Source organism: Cataglyphis hispanica, chromosome 14 (genome assembly GCF_021464435.1).
Source record: "Cataglyphis hispanica isolate Lineage 1 chromosome 14, ULB_Chis1_1.0, whole genome shotgun sequence".
NCBI classification, from domain to species: Eukaryota; Metazoa; Arthropoda; class Insecta; order Hymenoptera; family Formicidae; genus Cataglyphis; species Cataglyphis hispanica.
This window is the reverse complement of record NC_065967.1, coordinates 5396599-5414520: the sequence shown is the minus strand read 5'-3', so window position 1 is coordinate 5414520 and position 17922 is coordinate 5396599. Positions and strand designations below refer to the sequence as shown.

The window sequence follows — 17922 nt, the reverse complement described above, 5'->3', positions numbered from 1 at the left end:
AATCTACCGAAAATCGCCGAACAGTTCTCGAACATTTGGCGCGAGAATTCAAAATTGTTTAAGTCATCATGCAAATAATGTGATACGAAGAATCGAAAATTAATATTTTTTCTTTCAAAATCGCATAGAAATGGGCGTTTAATTCGATTATATGCATTCGAGCGAGACTCCCGAGATTGTTTCTATTGAGTTTTAAATTTTATGTATATTCAAGAATTTGTAAGACAAATATCAACAAGGTAATATATAATTGAGCAAATAATTTTTTTCTTATGGTGTATATAATTTTTACTTGCCTTTGGCAAAGAACATTGTATTTACAGTCACATTTTGCCTCCAAATAAATGAGTATTTCACACATATATCTATTTATCAAAAAATAGCCATGCAATTCTAACCAAGAATTTTGTTTATGTTTCTCTAATCTCAAAAATCACCTGATATAAACATATTCAATATTTAAAAAGATTTAATAAAAAGTGTTGCAGAAATTAATTCTAAGATCAAAATGCATTGCACGATGGGTACAACTTTGCTCTCTAGTGAAACTGTCAGTCAATCTGGAAGAAAAATCTAACAAAATGCAAACTTGACGGATTCATATAATGGAAGATTAGAATTGGAAGATTTAAGTCTGTCTAATATTAGAATGCCAGTTGTTATGCAGCCAACAAATAATTTTATAAAAGTTGGAACTACTAGTGTAAAACCCATTACAATATTACGATGACAAGTAGGTAATCTATTTCTAATTGTATATGTGTTCTTCGTTTAAGAGTGACATGTACAATTTTAAATCAGCATTTATAAAATTATAAAATGAAATATTATTACTTTACTTTTTTAATCAAATATGTATAAATAAATATATATAGAAGCTGTATAAAAATGATCAAAACTATCTACATTTTATTACAGATTATGGCACACTTCTTCTAAATTTAACGCACAAAGACAAGAATTTCATTGGTGAAACATATAATGGATTAGACTTACCTTTGATATTAGACAGATTTTGCAGCGGTGATAGTATCAAGGATGTGATGTAGCTCGAGTTAGGCGAAGAAGTTTAGGAAATATAACAATAGGGCTGTCATACAAATTATGTTTTGATTAACAATAACTTAGTAAGACATTTTATTTTCTAAGTATTATAAATATTATATATATTTGATAAAAAATCTGCAATTACATGTTAAATAATATATTTCTTTTCTTGCAAGGTAATTTGGAATTTGTCTCATACAGAAGCTGCAAATATTTTATTTGCTGGATGACTTTATAGTCTACACTACAGAAAAACTATCTTAATGGCTATAAAATGACAATAGCCACGAGACTAAATAGATGCATTCTGGTTATGGAAAGTTCAGATGGAATTAATATCTTGACTATACAGCTACTAAAAGCTTGGAATATATATGTAAATCTTTCCTTACGCATATTGCATTAAAATTTGTCACAAATTTTAATTTATTTAGATAATTAGCACATGCAGCAATGATATCATGGATATATTATAGAGTTTAGATGCTGATATTATGATTGACTAATAGTAAGCAAAATAGTGCCGACATAAAAATTATTTGGATCATAAGTAATTTTATATCAAATCGAAATGTTTTGTGCATTCATATATACAATATAGTTATTATATATGTATATTATATTTGTATATCAGATATGACATAATCTTAGATTGCACCAAAGATCAAAATATCCACATAATATTTATAACATTAAAATCGTCTTTATTGAAAAATAGACAACTCTTTTAAATTTGACTAATGAAACATTGAATGGAAGGCAGACTTGAGGCGAGGAAGTTTGGGGAATAATTCCAATAGAATATTAATGCTATCATGCAAATTATGGTGATCAACAATAACTTAGTAAGACATATTTTATTTTTTATTATATTTTAAATACTATAAGTATTATAAAGCAAAGAATACGAGTTTATTCATTTTTCAAATTTCAAATTTAATTTGTATTTGTTATCGCTTAGTAAGATATATTTTATTTTTTAAATATTAATAAGTATTAATAAGCATGTAAAGTATATAAAGCAAAGAGTATAAGTTTATTCATTTTTCAAATTTCAAATTAAATTTGTATTTGTTATTGCTTTTATTTATAATTTATTAAGCAATATAATATAACGAGTTCAAAATAACATAATTATGAAAAAAGAAAGAAACAAAGAAAAGAATTTATTTGAAAATTTAATTCGAATCGTTTCGATTGTCTGGTATGAAAAGAAGCTTGGTAAATGTCGGAGATGTATTATTGTCGGATGTGCTAAAACTATCGTCGATTTTATGCTGTTTCCTTAGATTGGCGGATCGTATAGACATATTTGTCGCATCAGACAAGTTCAAATTAAAAAATTTCAAATGATTCAACGATCCTGAAGAATATCTGTAAACAACAACGAGAAAAGAAAATATTAGGAAAGAATCACGATATTATTTAGATAACTTTTGTTTTCGGCGTACATATAATAGTAATGATTATATATAATAATTTGATTTAATTTTAAAATATACGATAATAATGAAAGTGCATTAATCAATATAAATTGATTGATATATACTTTACCGTGTATTTAATGAATACGTAGAAACAAGATCGGAGTTAGTCAACGTCCTTGTCGTATTGGATATAGATTTTGAAGTGCTCTGTGTCATTTGTAGCAGCTGCTTTTGTTTTTTTTCTGTTTCAGCCTTTAGATACATATACTTTTCTAACAATATTTTCATATTGCGTCGTAAAAGAACATAATGTCTTTTCAACATCTCGTATTTGTTGTCCTTCAAGCGCATCACCGCATAAACATATCATTGTGAAAATTTAAAAATATACAGAATATAAATATGAATATCAAAAATATAATATAAAAATATGTAACAGATAAAAAATATAATTTATATACAAGAGTGTGAAAGCGTTCCATTGTTATCTTCAATTGATTGCTTTCGGATATCTCCTTTTTTAATAGCATTTCCAAAATTTCAGAGGAAGGCGTAAAGAGCGAGATCTTCTTAGGCATCAGTGGCTCTTCTAACGGTAAATATGCGGGATCATTATATTTGCATTGAAAACATTGCTTTTTCACTGTAATAGAAAAAATATACAATAATAGCAAATTAATCATCTTCCTCGTCTTTTCTTTCTTCCAATACCGATTTACCTTGTTGTAGACAATCCTGGCAAAAAATGTGACCACACTGTGTAATAATATAAGGCAATTTTCCTTTGTATATCGGAATAAAGCACTTATTGCAAATTAACATCTCCATGTTTGAATATCGCTGAAAAAAAAATTTATAGATTTTGTAATTTTTAATATATTTTTTAATATATTTGTATATATATATATATATATATATATATATATATATTTATAATATATTTTTCTCGCCGTTCAAAAAAATTTTCTTTCTTACATATAAAGCTTGTTCATAAAGACAAAATCAAATTCACTTTTATCACAAATCTAATTTTAAATCAATCCAACGCTTTTTCCGTATATTATAAGTATGAGATAAAAGCGATATAATTCAAATCATTTAATACCGCCAAAAATTGAAGTCGTTACTTTTTTCTCATACGAAAGTTAACGAGTGATTTTTGATTGGCTCTTCAATCCGCCATGATAGATGAGTTCGAAAACGTACACGTGTGTATTACAATATGGCGATTCAACAAGAAGCCTCTTTCGCGTTTCAACGTAATTATATTTTTTTATTATTTTTCAATATTTCCAACGAGTGTTAAACAAATTTGAGATATCCGATACAATTTAAAAATTCTGGCCTAAATAAAACTACATAATTAACGCTGGATACAAAAGTTCGCCAAAAAATATCCTATCTTCCGGTAACCAATCAGTGTGCTTCGACAAGCTGGACAGCTTGACCTTGAGAAAATATCACCGAGTTGCGCGACTAAATATCATGATGTTACATAGTCGAACGCTGCTATCTCGGCAAAGAGTTCACGATACATCAAGCGTTGATTGTTTTGCGCGACAATAATCGGGCGTACGTATATATACATACGAAGGTGTTTACGGGCAGGCGTCCTAGGGATTGTCGCCTACGAAAGATCATCGCGTAATCGTGAAGATGCAATACCCGCGCGAATGAGCGGATCCTTAGGTGAAGAATTATGTACGTGCGGCTGTGCATGTATATAGCCGCGCATACACACTCGTAACAATACACATATATGTATACATATACACGTCACATATCGCATACTGTTGTATCTGTGAGTCGGATTCCGGTTCTTTCCTCTTTTTTTATTCTTTCCATCATTGCGTTGTGCTCGTCGCGTTGACAATTCTTCGCGACGATTCCTGTCAAATCGTCGCGTCTCTCTCTCTCTCTCTCTCATGACAGCGGATGATTTCTTATATCATTTGTGGGATGATAGTCGCGATTACTTTTACGTATGATTGTGTTTCGTCGTGCCGATAGTTGCATACATTTCGCATAGACGTCGATTATTAGGCTCTCTGCGAGATTATCCGCTCGACGTGTTTGACAGTTGTCTTTTCGCCGATCATTATTAGTTCTTTCGGCACTCGCGAACCCACGCCTCCCGCTTCGCATCGAGTGTCGCGTCCGCGACGTGTCTGGTAAGCGATTGACCGAACAACGCGAATGCTCGAGACGCGATTGTACTTGTAATTTTGTCAAAATTCTCGTACTTATTCACCAGTGATTCTTTCGGAGAAGAAAAGAAGGACATCGCGTGAATTGGCGATATAAATCTGCGTTCTTTTTATTAGTTTTGCGTGCTTACATTTTTTTTTTCTTCTAACTTTCGCGAAACGAAATAGTGCATTTTCAAAAAAAAAATTGTGTTTAAAAAAATGCGCAGCCAAAAAAAAAACAAAAATCTGACTAATTTATCTTAATATTCAATTTTTCTGTACGAATCAATTGAGTTTTCCATAAATATTTATAATAATTGAAAAAAATGCAGATTAATTCCAGCATGCAGGAATGATAATAAAATAGTAAATTACAAGAACACATAACAAAATTAATAAAGAGAGACATAGCTAAAAGAAAGTTTGGGGATTGTAATTGTTTTTTAATTTTTTCCTTTTACTACTATTTCTATTTTTTCTTTATTATATTTCTAATTATCTTATTTTTATTTAAATAATTAAAAATTTGGACATTATTTTAAATATGTTTATTATTTGCATTAAATTAATCAGACAATTAAATTATTATTTTTTAAATAAGTTTTAAATGAACAATTGTTATCCTCAGATTTTAGTACAAATTTCACATAAACACATTCAAATATATTTTATTTGTATATACATATATAGTGAATAAATTAATATTATTTATTGACAGATAACTATAGCTTTAATACATTGTGTCACAAGTTTTGAATTACGCAAAAGAAAGAGAAATTGCAATCATGGAATCGTCAGATAGAAAGAATGTATACCTTACGAAAACCGGTGATAATTCTTTAAATTCTGGAATGAGAGACACTATGATTGTTGGTCAGACTAATATGGCACCAGGTATATAGTATAGTCATTGTATTTATATCAAAATTGTCACATTGGGTATATATTATACTGTAATTTATATATTTCTTTTGTAGAATGTGGTGCAGAAGGCGTGATGAAACCCAACAATGTGTCAAGTGTTTCTACTAATCAAACCAAGTGGTCCACTGGTCAGGGAAAAAATTTCATTATCAATGCAGTGCCAGTGAAGAATGAGGTACAATAATCAATACAATGTCTTAATATTGATTTAAATGTATAGACAAATATGATTTAAAAAGTCAATAATTTTCCAAAAAAAAGAAATTAGTTAAATTACATAGTCATATCTAACTGATACAAATAAAAAGAATATATTGAGAGTAGAGTCGAGAATGTATTAATACATGTCTTGCCTTGAAACTATATATAAACAGTTATTAATTAATAACATATATTTTGCAGATTGTACATCTGGAAGATGGTAATGCCCATTGCAATACTAAAAAAATGTATTACTATGATAGACATTATACTGGTCACGAGGAACCAGAGAGACCAACACGTAGAGGAACAAAGAGATATAGGGACAAAGACGCACCGAAACGGGCACTGTATGTAGTCGGAAATCTTTAACGACAGAATTTTATTTCAAAGACATACAATAAACTTTATATGCATGCTTCAACAATCATTAGATGCATTTTCTAAAAACATCCAAATGAGAATATTTCGATCAATGCAAGTTATTGATTATTGATACTTATGCAATTAAGATACTTAATATTTCTATATGTTGTAGATCCGCATTTTTTTACTTTTGCCAAGAATTACGTGGCAAGATGAGAGAATTGCATCCCGAAATGGGAGTAGGTGACATCGCGAAGGAACTAGGAAAATTGTGGATGAGCACAGATTTGCAAACAAAATCCAAATACATGGCTATTGCAGAAGAGGATAGAGCCAGATATGAAAGAGTACGTTGTTTGTGTCAAAACGAAATATATATTCAGGATTATATTTATATTTGATAGATTTCTATTGCTATATGGTAATTTTGCAATTATCTATATATTATTTAATGGAACAAATTTAAATAATACAGGAAATAATCGCATATAACAAGAGAGTGAAAAATTATGATCCAGAAGAAGTTGGAACTGTATAAGTTGTACAATGAATACACGCGGGACAGACGAAGATGGACTATTCTCATTTGAGCACCCGAGCGCAGCTAGACAAGAATACAGGACGATATTATTACTAACGTAGTATTACTGACTGTTGTATATATTATGTACACTGTTGATAATGTCCGGAAAAGAGAGAAATTGATTTGCAAAAATTCGAATGTATACTTATGATGATAAAAAAACCAGCCAGATTCAGAGAAGACAAAAATTCCATTTTATAATGAATTTCTCCATTACATGCAGACGCTATATCATATACATGACTAACGTGTGCTAATATATATAAATGTACCGATGATATATAATACAATACGAACCTCGGTTATCTGAACGCTTATATAACCTGTTGGCTATTTGAATAATCAAACATTCGGTCAATCGGCATTCGGATAATCCAAGTTTTGCTGTATAAGTTTTAGCGATAGAATAATGGTAATTCAAGTAACAATAACCGCTCTATACTATTATGGTACATTAATATTAAACAATAATAACGATACTGATAATGTTAGAACGTAATAAAAGCATATATATTGCACCATGCACCTATATTGCATTATAAAGTTACAATAGACTGTTTCCTTAAGATACAAGAGATAAAAGAATTGGTGGCGATGATAAAGAAAAGCAACATAAATCTATTACATGACAAAACTATATACAATTTATAGAAAATATACTGCTAAAGATTGCATTAAAGATAATTTTACTGCCTCGCAATAGTGTTGATTTAATACAATAAATGTATACAATAAATTATATAATTTCAAGATATATACAGTGGGTAAAAAAAAATATGCGGTGGATTAGTTGAATTATCATAACTGCTTTTGAATGTATAATTATTTATTAATTCAGACAGAGGATAACAATGAAACACAATATTAAAAAAGCTAAAAGTAGAGAATGGGGGCCAAGTGAGGATATCTAGGTAAATATGAGCTGTCATATTGATATTTGATTAAACTGTAATCAAACTTTGATTGAGAAAGAACTGAAGAAAGATCGAAATCAGTTGTGTGTTTTAAGAAACTAGCTATTCTATCATATAAACAGGATTTATGTATGTATGTGTGCGTGCATTGGCCTAAATATCTTCACTATTAATCATATATAATTCACTATAAATTTTTCTAAGAAAGCAAATCTTATTTATTTTCTTTAAAAAAATATGCAGCAATATATATAATGTTTTTAATTCAATTTTACATTACATTACGCGCGATTATTAATCGCAATTAAAATTTTCAATATTTGTTTGATTTGAATTTATAAAAACAATTTCTAATTGAAAAAAATTATTATCCGAAAAATGTTTAAAAATTTTATTAATAAATAGTACAGAAAAACCTATCAAATCATTGTCAGCAAGGCTATAGGCTATAATGAAATATTGAAGTTTGTTATGTTCATGTCAGTTAATAGCAATATAATACACTTTATCAAACAATTTTTTTTGTATTTTGTTACATTTATATGTTAAAATTAAATTAACTGTATTGTTTTTTGCTGACAATAAATGTAAGATTATAAAAAATTATCGATTTGAGGCACATTGCCTTAATATTCTTTTTTTTGTATGTAATTTTATTTAAAAAAAAAAAACATGTTTGAAATATTTTGTCTACCCACTGTAAATATTTTTATGAAATTTATATATTTCTATTTATAATTTATTATTCCCATAGGAGAATAACAATTTTTATCAAAAAATTCGAAATTTTAAAGCGAATTAATAATGATAATATGTAATTAGTAATAAATGGAGATTATTACTAATGAACAAGCATCAAGAAGACATGCACAAAAAGCATATTATCCTTTCTTACAGATTTTTCTTGAATAAAAATCAAGAGCAGAATGAGCATTGTACAGTGCACTAGACTTGTCTCCTTGCTTGTATACATATATTCATATACTTTAAATGTAACAGGGATGATCGAGATCCCAAAACAATAGATCGTATATTCTATGTATTTGGTTCTTTTTTTCAATAAAGGTAAAGATATACATATAAAAAAAAACGCATTGGTTTCATAGATGTCTTGTTTATTTTATAATAACTGCTTCTCTTCATGAAATTTTTTCCAAAATATATTGTCGCTCGCAATTTCTAAAACGAAACCGCCAGCAACTCGCACGCACAATTTTATATTATTTAAAATCTACTATATTTATATGAAATGTGCGACGAAAGAAAGATAAAATAAAATAGTGAATGGTTTGATGTATTGGAGAATACATATACCCATACAGATATATACATATATAAAATTTTTATAATTATATATGTGCGTATATATGTATGTATATACATGCTTTGTGTGCGTGTATATATATACTAATAATATATATACATAATATATACTTTATATACACAGTTTCTTATAAAATACATGTATGTATTAACAAGTAAAAATTGATATACTTATCACGTAACTAATTTGTAATATTACAATAGTGACATGGGAAATTTTCTGATCACGCTACGTTGTATCACTACTACTCAAACCGTTTTTTTGATCTAATTTATTTGCATTGGTCTTAACAGTATATATGAAAAAACTTAGGGCTTCCTTCTCCACTACAGGGATGGTCTTAAAATGCTTCATGAGGGTCTGCAACAAAAGTTTATTCAAATAATTCTTATATTTATTGTTATGAAAAAATTGTAATGATAAAAATCATGAACATTAATTTAAAAATATTTAGAGTTTGCGCGCGCACAAAATAAAACTTTAAAACATCTTTAAAATGTAACATGCATATATGTGGTGTTGTTTTGATATATTTCTTATGAATAATTAATTCATAATTAATAATGTGTATTTATATGTGTGTGTGTGTGTGTGTGTATGTTATCATATAATTGTATTTATCTTTATATATATCTTTTATATCTTATTATTGCAATATTTTATTATTATTTTGTGTACATTATAAAAGAATAATAATACAGAGAATAAAATTGAAGAAAGATTCTATACTTACATCTGCTAACTGAGCTTTGTTAAGACCAGGACGTGTGGGAACTTTATAGTGCCTTTTGTACCGTCTCAAAGTACCGACTTGCAATTGGAAGAGATCAACTTCTGGGAGATCGTTGTCAGTTTCACCGGAATCCTCTTCAGAATCCTTGCGCCTACGTTGCTGCTGCTGCTTTGTCCTCGCGCATTGGATCACTTGCTTGTGATAATCACAGATGTATATATGTCTTGCCTGTACATAGTACACAAAACAGGAATAAGAATACATTATATATAACAATGACAATAATTAGCATATGTAATACATTATATGTCACAGTTCACAAAAACTGATTGAAATGTATTCTTTGTTTTAAATAATTAGTTTGTTGCGAGGTAATATTTGTTACATTAAGGTGATAAGTTTCGCAATTCGTCGTGTACGTATTTGACTTGTTAAAACATTGATAATAATAATTTGATTTGTCATTGTACCTGTCGTTTATCCGAACATATATAAAATTAAATCTCTTTGTTCATATCGCTGCGATTTTAGAGAATAATATGCTGAATAATTAGAGATACCGATAAATATATCGCTGACATAAAATGTCGCACTTGGAGTAACGAGAAAAATGCTTAGATTTGTCGCGTATGTCACATACGTACCATGTGATCGAGATTAAGCTTGAGCCGCCGTTGAGTGACGGTTTTCTGGATACGTTTGCTGTAGGACGCGTTGCCGGCCGGGCGGGAGCATCGCTCGCCCTCATCGACGAGGCAACAGATCTGATCCGCCGCTCCCCGGGAGTCCTCCTCGCCGGTGCTGAAGCCGTTCATCCTGCCTGGCTGGCGACGATTCTCGTCTCGCTGTCTAGTATCTAACGGTAGCGTCGACGATGACGATGACGGTTCGCGCGCACGTTGCGCTCGTGTCAAAAGCCTTCTTCGATCGTGGAATAACCGGCGGCGGCCGCGGGACGGGGGCGACGACGACGACGACGATGACAGCAGCACGCTAAGCGACGTCGCTCGCTCATAATTCTCTTCCGCGCGCGCGATCAATCCGAGGCCCCTAGCTCGCCGAGCCGAGCGCGTTCCCCTACCTCTTCCTTTATGGATTCGTCTGTCTGTCCCTTTTGGGGACGCGGTTCGCAAACCTAGCTCGCCGGTCGGCCAGTCTTTGTTCGCGGGAAATCGACGACGGTTCGGTCAGAAAAATCCGGAGCACCGGAGACGGGATCCCGGAGCGAATCAGCTGCCACACGAACAAGGCCTCGCCGGCAACAGCGGATCAAGTTGGCACGTAGTACGTAAGTATACGTGCGTATGTACGATTTCAATTACGACTACTACACGTATGTAAGCGCCGATAATTCACGCTCAAGCTACGAATGCTTTCGTACACGCACGCACAAGCGCGAGATTATTTGCTACACTGAAGGGGGGTCTCTCTCGCCCGAGCGGATTTTTATTGTTTACTCGACTCGAACGAACATACGCGCGCACGATGACACCGTTTTCGACTGCACTCGACTGCGCGTCCTGTCGTAAAATGTTTTGCTCACGAGATGAGGATGAGATGTGAGGGGCGGGGCGGGGAGTATCTCACAGTGTTACTGGACGATCAGCGTTTTCCCGCGCATGCGCGTCAAACGCAGTCCGAGGGGTAAAATCCAAAGTCGTGGAGAGGATAATACCATTTGGCCTCCTCACCCCTTTATATTTGACATTTCTAAAAATTTGCCTAAAAATATTTGAGAAAATCAATAAAAGGTGTAATGGGTCTACGGATCACGCATACACAAGCGTATCGCACACGCATACGTCTAGTAATACTATAATCGCCAACTCTTTAAACCGAAAATATATATCACTAAATATGTAAATTTCGCACGTGCATTTCAAATGAATTCTCATAATCTTTTAGCATCAAAGCAATCTTATTCAAGACAAGATAAACTTGCATAATACACAAAAACACATATACACAAAAATATTTAATAATTAGTATTCACAAATATAATGATGTGTAATTCAAAATTTTAAGAATATATATAAAAAGAGTTAAAAATACATATAAAAAGAGAGGCAAGATAATGGATAAAATCTTGATTTTTCTCTCACAAGAAAAAGATTTTTTTGCTCATTTTTTTATTAAATATATGAATATCAGGATCAATCTATTTTTATTGAAAAACAAAAAATAAGAAAAAACAGCATAAAAAGTCGCAAAAATAATTGAAAAAAAATCACACAACAAATTATTTTTTATTATGCCCATGTTATGTACATAATGCGAAGAATACATTGATACATCTTTTTTTTTATATTAGAAACGTGATTGATTAATTTTTCCGTGCATTTCTCTCCGTGGAAATATAAAAATCAAGAAAAAGCGGTGCGATGTATCATCGTAACAATGTAGTATGTTCGAAACACGCGGGTAATTTGCTTGACAAAAAAAATGGAGGAGCAGACGACGGCATGATAAGAGCACGAGACTCGAGTTTTCTTGGCGCAACTGTTGATTTTTTCGCCCCGACATTGGCGATCCTGCGTCGAGCCGCAATCCGTCTCGGCGTGGAGTGGCGCCATCTACGATAGAAACGATGCCTAACCTCAATGATCTCGCGTAGACGGTCGTGACGATGTATCGGCGAACGAAGGTGGAGACGACACGCGGAGTTGATCGTCGAACGCGTCCATCCTCGTCGAGACGGCCACGACGGCGACGAGGTCGATTGCGTGGATCGTCGAACGGACGGCTTTCCTCGCACGCATTTTCCCGCCCTTTCGATCAGCCGACATTTTATTTGGTGGGGGGCAAAAAGAAACGCACCAAAACATAAAAGGTCGGCGCTGATTGGCTTACTTTTTGCGGCTTATCTGAAATAAGCCAATGGTAACGGGGAGATTTTCCCCGTACACTGGCCGTATGCCGCACGAGTGGCGTGGGGTCGCGATATTCGAAGCTGAAGAATCCTTTTAGCCGTAGCGGATCCCGTTCCAGGTAAGAAAAATCCAAATATTTTTCGCGGGTCGCGTTGACAGATTCAGCGGATGCCGCGCGGAAGCTCGGCGATTACGTCCGTTTCGCCGGACCCGCCCAACGCGAGCGTGTCCGTTGGCCGTGGGCTGCTACCGTGCTGCGTTTCCCGTACGTATACCTTTTATTTCCGTACTACCGTCAGCACAAGGCAGCAAATGGCTGCCCGGACGGACGCGTCGTGCGCGTACGTCTCGCCGTATTTATGCCGTTTTCTCGCTCATTATCCGCGATATCGCGCGATTAACGAGCAATGGCGTGGTCCGCGCGAGTCGCGGATATACCGCGGATCGCTGGGAAGGTCGTGGAAACGCGTTCGCGGCCGCCACCGCCGCTCGCTCGCTCTCCAGCCAGCCAGCCAGCACGCTCGCTTCGCCGCGTCAACGACGTTGACGTCAAGGCTACGCGCGCATTTATGCTGCACGTCCCCGCGTTTTGCGTTGCTCGCGATGCATCGTGATGAGAATTTTTTTCCTCCGGGAAAGACGACGTGACTGTTTGTCGACGAATCAAGCGCACTCTCAGTCATCGTTTTGCCGTAAACGGCGTGGTATATCGGGACGCGCTGCCAGTAGTTTTCCCGCTACCGATTCTGTACAAAGCTGTCAAGAGCGAGCGAATTCGGGTCCGAGATCTCGACGACAATCGACGCCTCTTTACCTCTCTCTCTCTCTCTCTCTCGGATTATTTTTCTCGACGATCATATACGCGTACGTTATTGCCAGCGAAATAGATCATGAGCAAACGACCGAGGAGTTGGCGGGAGGGCAAGATAGAATAACAGAAAGCGAGAGAGAAAGAGAGAGGGTGAGACAGAGAAGAGTGTTTACACGTAGGCGTTTCTCCTACCGTTGGTGCATCTCGCGCGCGCGAAGCATAAAAGTGCGTTCAGACTTGTTACTACGCATCGTATTGATGATTGTAAAGTACGTTATGAATGATTGTTATGACGTTTTGATGTTTCGGGCACATAATTGTCATTCGCATCGCCATGCCTATGCGCGTCCTCTATTCACGCCATTATGATAAAAGATGGGATTTTAGAAGATATATTTATTTATTTTTTTTATTTGATGTACTTCACATTTTTTCTTTTCTTTTTATTTAGCGCGGTTACGCGAGGTTAGTCGCAATTCGAGCGAGCGGCGGGGCAGTAGAGACGCCAAAAGCAAGCATATCGTCGATCGACACGCTTGACGTTTTTACTCATTGTCAGCCTGTCAGTCGTCATCTGACACTTCTGGCGCGCATCCGAGATATATATATATACACATTTCCGCGAATTTCCTATAAATTAATTCTTTTTAGCCATATTATCTGTGTGCTTTCTTTTAATTTTTGTCTGTCCTTTTTCTCTTTTCAGTGCATGATTATACATATATATGTGTTTAGTTGATAAGTTTGATGATCGCCATTACAAGGACATTTTGATAAAATGTTTTAGAAATATTTTAAATATGTATTTCTGTTGTATTTATAATGAGTATGTATATGTGCAAATATGAATATTTAACTGCAAAAATGTGAAAGCAGTTTATTGATAACGATTAAGATATATGACGCGATTATAAATTTTTTCTCTAATTTTACGAGTTAAATTATGAAGATTTAAACGAATTACAATTAAAACTGTAATAATCATCTCAGTTTTATATGTAATTTTTATTTTGAGTATAAGAGATAGAAAAGATAATATAATGCAGCTTAAGAGAAAAGAAAACTCGTTCTTTACAAAGGTACGTAAAAGAAAGGAACAATTAAATTTGAGTTAAATTTCTTAGAAATTCTAATTGGTAAGCAAAGAATTTTTAGAAAAAAGCTGCGACAAATTTAAATTTTGGAAAGCCTCTTTCATACAAAGATAAGCATTAAATAACTTATTATCACTCTTCAAACCGTAATTTTGTCTCTTGATATAAAGCATATTAAATATCAATCATTTAATAGCACTTGTAGTAGAATCCGTGATAAAAAAAAGTTCCTTTAAAATTATCAGAATTAGATTAAAATTCCGCAATTCTCATAAATTCGCGCTCGATTATCATGGAACGAAAGTTCGTTCTCTCAAGCGTCAAGTGTCGAAAAAGCATTTCTGTCGTTTTCGAATATTTCTTCATCGACTTGAAAAGATAATCAATTTTTATACATTTTCATTTATCATTTGTATGACTTTCCAACGATCATCAACATATGTTCCTCTCTTTCGATTTCCAGTAGGAATTTCGACTGTTGTCCAAGACACAGACGTATATAAACGTGTCGCTCGTGTATTATACCACGTCTCACAATGTTTCAAGCCTCGGAAGCATTCAGGTGCTTTAACGAAGCTTAAACTCGTCCGTATACTTATACAACGGCTCTATAGCATGCTGTATACGTAAAGAAAAACACAGCCGCAAACATTTTTTTATTTTTTTTTTTTAGTCGATGCACAACATCTCGTCGATCGATTATCCGCAAAAGCGCTCGGTTGGAACAAATCGCGTCTCTCCCCGCACCTCTATCCCTGCGCCTACGTTCGTTTCGGATAATCGGCTTTCCGTCGTACACGTTAAGAATTACGAGCTCTAGAGTTATGAATTATCTAAGAGTTACATCACACACCGCGGTGCGTTACAAGTATAAACGCGTGCGCGACTACATTTTATTTTTTTCCTTCACTGCGCGAAACTTTCGACTAGAGCTCCTCTCCTCCCTCCCTGAATCACGAAATAACATGGAGATTAATCCTTTTTCTGCAGAATTATGCATTACAATTTGTTTTCCTGAAAAATTAAGACAAAATTAGCGATATTATTTTAATCTCTATCACACAAAGAGCAGTTTTGATCACGTATTTGTAAATATAAGTAACTGTTATTTCTATGAAAGGATTCAATTAAAATTGATTTCGACATGTAGACACATGATTCGTTGCGCAAATCTGTTTTGATATTTACTAGGTTGTATATCACAACTATGAAAAAACAAACATAGGAATAAAATTAAACTTTCACTATATTCTGTCGTGCTTTTGTGATTTTTATTATAAAATCTCTATCGCAAAACATTCTCCTCTTATACATATAAAATTGCATTTTTGATGAATGACAAAATTGAAATTGGTTTTGAAAAACATGATATGATTCAACATACAAATTTCAAAAGTTAATTAAAAGTTTGTAAAATATTTGAAACACACTTGGGTTCGTGTGATTTTTATTAAAGGTTTTCCAAATACGCTGGCAATTAAATTTTATTTAAGTCGACATGTATATATTTGTTCTTTTTTGTTTCAACTGTTCGATAAAAGGCGCACATCGGCAGGGCGCGACAATTGTATCGCCACATGGCACGACGGTACCCTCGGAAGGCAGATGGTACAATTCGAAGGGTTCCCACCATTGTGGGAATTGCATTGTTTTTCTTCCGTGTATGGCCTCTTATTGTATTAGATAAAAAATTACGATACACATTCCGAAAAAGAAAAGCGCGCCGTCGTATTTCAAAATATGGAATCGGATCTATGAGATAGGGCACACTTCTTCGCTCACCTATAGTAATCGAAATTAAATTATTCAGAATTTTACTTATAGAAGGCTATAGGTTATCAAACATTTGTAAGAAATTTTATTTCGATCCATTCTATAATATAATCGTTAAAACTTTTATATACATGTATCTTGACATGTGTATCTGACTCTCTGTATTGAAGAGTCATTCAACTTTTCATAATATGTGTGCATCAACTTATATTCTATTAAACAATTTTGAATAATTAGATTCAATCTTCCGTTGAATCGAATATTTCGAATCTTCAAAGTCACACGCGTTAACATTTTTCGAACGTAATATACAGGTATATTTCGAATGGAATCCGGTTCGGCCAATGTTGTTGAACCATACCAACATGGTAGGGGAATTCGAATTCAGTTTTTATTCATCTATTCTCGTTCAGCGTTTTTCCTCCTATTTCTGTATACTATTCACATTCCGTTGTTCCTCCTTCTCGTTTCATTTCATTAGAAATTTACTAATTTTTATATTTTCGGACATATGTACGATACGTTCGTTAGGTTGCCAATGCTGGGCCCTGGGAATGCACGATGGCTTTGTCTCTCTTCGTCTTTCTCACACTCCCCAGTTCTCTCGCGCCTGTGTGTACCCTCTCTCCCACTCGCCCCTCCTTTCCCTTCTAGCCACGGCAACGCCACTACTTCCGTCTCTCTCGCTTTCCCTGTCTCCCTTGCTCGCGCGTCTTATTGACCCGGACCCGGTTCTGTTCTCCTCTCTCTTCGATTCGCGCCGGGTTACTCGCGCACCGACTCACCCGCCGCCTCACGATGGCAAGGGTTGCCCAGAGGGAGAAGGGGTGGAGGAGGAAACGCGAGGCGTTAGGAGGGACGGGGAGGACAGGTCCGACGCACAGGTCCCGCGATATACATTTTCATTTCATCTTCCTGGCGCGCTATCGGAGACAGAGAAAGAAAGAAAGAAAGAAAGAGGCAGCGCGTTCAAGAAAAATTTTGGCCATTTCTCCGAGATCGGTTGGATTCTCTATCCGGTTCGCGCGAGTTGGAATTCGCGATATTTGCGACTTCACCAACACGCCTGTGAAAGAAAGAGCCGCGACGTGAGAATAGCGTGCGCATTACATTCTTGCGACTGTTGTATCGATAAATAGATAATGAGAGTTATAAGAGGGAAAAAATGAGTGTTTGCAAACGGCAGACTATAACGACGAATTGACGCCGTGTTCCTCAAGTCATAATGCGAATGAGGCTTTGTGCCTTCTCAAATAATAATTAATTCAGAATAGAAAAACAGATATAATCTATCGATTAGAGAACGTGCTCAGCGAAGAAGTAGCGTGAAATAATGACGATTAATTATTTCACAGATTATTATAATTTTATATAAAATATTTATTAAAAATTATCTCCTTTAAGATGGCGCCTCGTCGTAGCTCGTACGCGTGCTGATCAGTTCCGTTAGAGCTTCGAATCCGGTCTCGCAGGAACGTTCCTCGAGGCGCATTCCGAACTCGCCAAACGAGAGATTTTCCGGAGACTATTTTCGAAGAGCCTTCCGTATCGACCAAAGTATCGTCGTCGTCGCCGGTCGGTAAAGACAGCGACGTGCGTCCTCGTCTTCGTCCTCGCGCGTCGTGTTAGCGGGAAAAAGGGCAAACGAGAAGCAGGAAGCATCGTC

General features: G+C 34.6%; 3 protein-coding genes and 1 long non-coding RNA gene across 10 annotated transcripts; 2 read left to right on the top strand and 2 right to left on the bottom strand.

Annotated features, from left to right (window-relative positions):
- The first annotated feature begins 122 nt into the window (after positions 1-122).
- On the top strand, positions 123-1954 carry LOC126854824 (uncharacterized). 3 transcript variants are annotated; one of them, XR_007688151.1, is made up of 4 exons: positions 123-239; positions 481-733; positions 919-1127; positions 1224-1954. It is a non-coding gene; the product is annotated as an uncharacterized LOC126854824 (long non-coding RNA). The 3 variants fall into 3 exon arrangements; XR_007688152.1 differs by lacking the exon at positions 123-239 and having other exon boundaries at positions 310-733; positions 1249-1953; XR_007688150.1 differs by lacking the exon at positions 123-239 and having other exon boundaries at positions 312-733; positions 1224-1949.
- Positions 1955-2138: 184 nt separating this feature from the next.
- LOC126854808 (zip homologous protein 2-like) lies at positions 2139-4379 on the bottom strand. Of its 3 annotated transcripts, none has more exons than XM_050601890.1 (5): positions 4266-4379; positions 3194-3314; positions 2936-3117; positions 2602-2813; positions 2139-2421 (listed from the first exon to the last, which is right to left on the bottom strand). In XM_050601890.1, exons 1-5 carry the CDS (start codon positions 4320-4322, stop codon positions 2226-2228), a joined length of 768 nt encoding a protein of 255 aa, XP_050457847.1. In that variant the 5' UTR covers positions 4323-4379; the 3' UTR covers positions 2139-2225. The 3 variants fall into 3 exon arrangements, with proteins under 3 accessions (XP_050457847.1, XP_050457849.1, XP_050457848.1); XM_050601892.1 differs by lacking the exon at positions 4266-4379 and adding an exon at positions 3580-3640; XM_050601891.1 differs by lacking the exon at positions 4266-4379 and adding an exon at positions 3450-3578.
- On the top strand, positions 3960-7834 carry LOC126854811 (uncharacterized). 3 transcript variants are annotated; one of them, XM_050601893.1, is made up of 6 exons: positions 3960-4163; positions 5382-5557; positions 5641-5762; positions 5990-6138; positions 6327-6501; positions 6630-7834. In XM_050601893.1, exons 2-6 carry the CDS (start codon positions 5449-5451, stop codon positions 6690-6692), a joined length of 618 nt encoding a protein of 205 aa, XP_050457850.1. In that variant the 5' UTR covers positions 3960-4163; positions 5382-5448; the 3' UTR covers positions 6693-7834. The 3 variants fall into 3 exon arrangements, with proteins under 3 accessions (XP_050457850.1, XP_050457852.1, XP_050457853.1); XM_050601895.1 differs by having other exon boundaries at positions 3960-4175; XM_050601896.1 differs by lacking the exon at positions 3960-4163 and adding an exon at positions 4492-4645.
- A 479-nt stretch (positions 7835-8313) lies between these two features.
- On the bottom strand, positions 8314-10889 carry LOC126854821 (histone deacetylase complex subunit SAP30 homolog). The gene is made up of 3 exons (XM_050601909.1): positions 10353-10889; positions 9709-9936; positions 8314-9335 (listed from the first exon to the last, which is right to left on the bottom strand). Exons 1-3 carry the CDS (start codon positions 10521-10523, stop codon positions 9204-9206), a joined length of 531 nt encoding a protein of 176 aa, XP_050457866.1. The 5' UTR covers positions 10524-10889; the 3' UTR covers positions 8314-9203.
- Between the last annotated feature and the right edge of the window lie 7033 nt (positions 10890-17922).

Excerpts from the sequence above, each read along its gene's own strand:
- LOC126854808 (XM_050601890.1), bottom strand. The coding sequence starts at position 4,322 with ATGATGGAAAGAATAAAAAAAGAGGAAAGAACCGGAATCCGACTCACA. Across the intron at positions 3,315-4,265 it reads TCCGACTCACAGATACAACA|CGATATTCAAACATGGAGAT; the intron begins GTATGCGATATG and ends TTTTTTTTTCAG. Across the intron at positions 3,118-3,193 it reads CCAGGATTGTCTACAACAAG|TGAAAAAGCAATGTTTTCAA; the intron begins GTAAATCGGTAT and ends TTTCTATTACAG.
- LOC126854811 (XM_050601893.1), top strand. The coding sequence starts at position 5,449 with ATGGAATCGTCAGATAGAAAGAATGTATACCTTACGAAAACCGGTGAT. Across the intron at positions 5,558-5,640 it reads TCAGACTAATATGGCACCAG|AATGTGGTGCAGAAGGCGTG; the intron begins GTATATAGTATA and ends TTTCTTTTGTAG. Across the intron at positions 6,139-6,326 it reads GACGCACCGAAACGGGCACT|ATCCGCATTTTTTTACTTTT; the intron begins GTATGTAGTCGG and ends TATATGTTGTAG.
- LOC126854821 (XM_050601909.1), bottom strand. The coding sequence starts at position 10,523 with ATGAACGGCTTCAGCACCGGCGAGGAGGACTCCCGGGGAGCGGCGGAT. Across the intron at positions 9,937-10,352 it reads AGCTTAATCTCGATCACATG|GCAAGACATATATACATCTG; the intron begins GTACGTATGTGA and ends TACTATGTACAG. Across the intron at positions 9,336-9,708 it reads ACAAAGCTCAGTTAGCAGAT|ACCCTCATGAAGCATTTTAA; the intron begins GTAAGTATAGAA and ends CTTTTGTTGCAG.